Below are 4,073 nucleotides of genomic sequence, written 5' to 3'. Positions count from 1 at the left end.
ACCGACATCTGGTGAAAATTTCATGTCATTAGTACCTCTAGTAATATATTTACTGAGAAAAATGGTGACGTGTTCAATACTTATTTTACCTGCTGTTTAACTCATGTTGAAACCTTCTCAGTTTAGTTTCTAAGATTCAGAAAAAGCAACAACAAAAAAAAACTTTAGGAGGTTTTGTGAGACCAACTTGTGAAAATATTTGATGTAATATACTTAGAATAAAAAAAGAAAACAGATTTTGATCGCATTGTAATGTGACTTAGACACTTTAAGAGACTTGGCCTTGGTCTTTCGAAGGACCCAGACCTACCCGGTCTAGATGGGTTGAGTCCTTTGTCGACCGAGAAGACTGAAAAAAAGTTGCTGTGAATTTGGATGGTCTAATCTGCTTCATCCCTGCCCTTACCCCAGAGTATGTACTGTCACCTAGCAAATGTGACGATGCTAAACTGAAGCAAAAATAGATAAAATTTAGCTAAATATATCAGTATTATTAATATAAAACAACAAAATTAGCTGAAAGGCATTATTTGAAGAACTAATGGACTTGTGGACTAACTAACGGATTAACATGCTTGTTTAATTTGCTACACCAGTTCATTTGATTTCTAACAAAAATAATAAAAATAAAACGTGTTCACACAAAAGACAAAAACATTAACAAACACTTGAAAAATTTTGTACTGTAAATTTTTTTATTTAAAACTGTTTTCCTTTCTCCCGTTTCGTCCGCCATTATGAGCAGGAACAAAACTCTCTGGTCGGCCCACCATGCATCATGGGATATGGTGGGCCGAGAAGGTTCCATCGAACCCGTCCCTCAAATCAGGGGAAAAGGAGGACGCATTTGTTGGCTGCATCGGAGGTGTCTTCAAATTCGGACCTCCTTCGACGTTGTGACGTTAGCGACCGACAAATTTGTCCTTCGGAGGACGCASCCCCKGAATTTGGRCACATCAGTTGTGACTAAATTGCAACAAATAAATTTGTAAAATTAACTAATTAATCCACACCTGCACATGCAGTGTGATTCCACAAGAGAATCTTTGTCGTTCTCTGAATCGTGTTTCTTAGTTGCCAACAACTGCATCTACAAGCCTAAACTTAACTTAAGTGTTATAGTTTGCAAAGTTAAAAACCTGTTTTTTAACAGTCTCTATTCTATTTGAAATTTGTTTGACTAAAACTTTGATTCTAATATAATAAAAGCTCATTTTTTCTRTCTGTGTAGATTTGCCAGCTTTTACGAGACGGCCACGGCTGACTTAACACTTCAGTATCTGATCGCCTTCCTGGTCCTTCTGTCCACCATCAAACTGTGTCGCCTCCTCAGACTGAACCCCAAGATGAACCTGATCACAGCTGCGCTGCAGCGAGCCTGGAGTGACATCTCCAATTTTCTTGTGGTCATTGTGATCATGTTAGTGGCGTATTCGGCTGCAGTGAGTACCTTGTCGTTGTGTAAAGACCTTTCACTTTCCTGTTCTTCCCGTTTTAATTAGCTGCACCAGTCTGAGTGGGTTTAGGTTCAGTGATGTGAAAAAGCTGTTAGTTCCTAACTAAACTGTGGTCAGCCAATTAAACCTCACAGGCRACATTAAAATGGGGAAATATCATTTTAGGAATTCATAAGGCATTAGTTTTTCACCAACATTTGATCATAATTCAACTGATGATACAAGTGTTTTTGAAGGAGAAAATCTTATTCTTTGTGACCTTTAGAATAAACAGAGCTGACAAACTGTGACGGACAGGAATAAATGCAGTTATTAAGCTGATTTTCTTTTTTTTTTTCAGAGCAACTTGATTTACGGTTGGAACCTTTACTCCTACAAAACGTTCACAGATTCCCTTCTGACCATCATCACTTTACAAGTTGGGATCTTTAACTACGATGAGGTGAGTTATGCAATCGAAGACTCAATAATTTGTGATACATTTGACATTCACAATGGAAGTAATAAATATATGATGAATTTGCTGGTCCAGCTGTGAACAGTAAGCCTGCAAGGATTCACCGTGTCGATCCACAGTCGACCAAATGCAGCTAAAAAACCCAACTCATACGGCTGTTTTAAAAAGAGATTTTACAGGAGAATTGGATTAAACTCATCTCTATGTTTGAATTCTATAATGCACGAAAGACCAAAGACAAATTAAATGCAGATGCAGTGTAATCAATGGGAATTATGCTGAAGGCGTAATCCCTCTCTGGGAAACTGATAATGGTTATGCACAAAGTGATGTGCAAAAATTCTTTTCTCATTTTTTCATTTTGATTCCAAAAAGGAGGACATGCTTGATTTTTTTAAATATAAATATAAACAGAAAACTGTTTTTGCATGACTGTGTTCTTTTTATTCAAAGTGATCACCCTGATTGTTTCATTTCCAGGTTTTAAACAGTGAACCTCTTCTTGGTGGATTACTCTTTGGTTCCTGTATAATCCTCATGACATTTATGGTTCTCAATCTCCTCGTTTCTGTGATTCTGGTGGCACTAAAAGAGGAGCAAATTCACCACAAGGTAACAAAAAATTGTTATTTTTTCAGAGGTGTTTTTTTCTTAATATTTAATAAAAAATATTCATTAACTTTGCTGCACAGTGTCAGATATGATGCTGATGCTTTTCTTTGTTAATCTCTCATTTGCACACAGTCATTAATTTAATAGCAGCATTATTGGTTTGTTTTCAGACGTATGTTTTTTTATTTTGTGGTCAACTTTCAGCATCTCTTTGAAATCATAAGTGCTTCTCTAAGCATGTTTTTTGTCTTAGTCACACAGTTAACGCTGTAGCTTGGCTCGTCTGTACACAAATTATACAAAATGTTAAATTCAGCACTGATAGAGAACAGTCAATAAGCTCTTTACCTTTTTTAAACCAATCAAATGCTATAAGTTTCATTTCAATTTAATATAAACCCAATGTGCATGTTGTCTCTAAAAGAAATAATTCTGTAAATATCATTATTGGGTTGTAAGCAGCACAAAGCTGGACGTTATCTCCACATAAACGATAAAATAACTGCTTTTATGCACATTTCAGTAGAAATGAAGAAATTTCAAAGGAACAAAATGAGCTGATTTGTTTGAAGCAGGAGACTTTAAACATCAAATAAACTGAAGGCTGCACACAGTAAACTGACTAAATGTGTGACTAACTGAGAAAACTTCCACCTGGTGTGAAGCGAATTAAAATATAAAGAAGAATTGTTGCTGAATAACATTTAAATTTCAGATAAGTGTATATTTTCCTTCGTATCCCATGAGTTTATGCCTGGAGTTACTGTTTACTTTTTCACYACATGTTGGGCAAAAATAAATTATCCATAACTCCTTATCTGACATTTCAAATAAGCCAGTAAATTCAACAAGTGACTGACAGCGGCTGKCAAAATATCTGTGCTAAAAACTACAAACCACAGGCAGCCCTATCAGTGCTTCTGACAGACAAATTGGTGAAGCGACTCTAAATTACCTTAAACGTGACACCAGTGTGTAGTCAGGGTTCAAACACTGATCAGAAGTTTATGATAAGTAGCTCTGCTCATTGTGTTTGCTCTGCTGGGAATTAATGATCCTGTCAAACCAACCACACACCTGACAGAAACTAAAGCTGCTCAGGGAGGACTCAAAGCCACTGTTTACCTCAATATTTATATCCGTTTTGGGAGGTTTCTTTGGAAGTGTACAGCTCTGACAGAGTGTCATGCTCTGATTTAATTTGTACCCCAAACCTTTTTTAAAGAGGACGTATTATGTATTTTACAGGCACAAATTAACATGCAAAATCCAATTTTTATCTGTTAAATATACTTTGTTGTGTATTTGAAGTCTGTATGAGCGCAGAAATGTTGAATTCAGTCCCTCCTGGTGCTGCAAAGATATCTTTACATTCTGTTGGGTCAAATTTTTCAACTTGTTCAGTTTTCTCTATTTTATATGACGTTTTCTGAGTCTGGTATGTCAAATTATCTGTGATGGAATTGCCAAATAAGGTCTGGACTTACCAACTACAACTTCCTCCTCTTAATTGTTTTCTTTTTCTTAATTTTCCTAATTATTATTGC

At 36.1% G+C, this 4,073-nt stretch overlaps 1 protein-coding gene across 1 annotated transcript in view; it reads left to right on the top strand.

Annotated features, from left to right (window-relative positions):
* The window catches only part of LOC106529441 (polycystic kidney disease protein 1-like 2), a 40,075-nt gene that overhangs the window by 30,823 nt on the left and 5,179 nt on the right, over positions 1–4,073 (top strand). The window contains exons 32-34 of the mRNA XM_014024867.1: positions 1,232–1,442; positions 1,798–1,899; positions 2,395–2,526. Of these exons, the coding sequence (XP_013880321.1) occupies positions 1,232–1,442; positions 1,798–1,899; positions 2,395–2,526 (445 nt within the window). The remainder of the gene's footprint in view (positions 1–1,231; positions 1,443–1,797; positions 1,900–2,394; positions 2,527–4,073) is intronic.

This window comes from Austrofundulus limnaeus, unplaced genomic scaffold (assembly GCF_001266775.1).
Source record: "Austrofundulus limnaeus strain Quisiro unplaced genomic scaffold, Austrofundulus_limnaeus-1.0 Scaffold443, whole genome shotgun sequence".
Lineage (NCBI taxonomy): Eukaryota > Metazoa > Chordata > Actinopteri > Cyprinodontiformes > Rivulidae > Austrofundulus > Austrofundulus limnaeus.
This window is presented reverse-complemented; position numbering and strand designations above follow the sequence as displayed.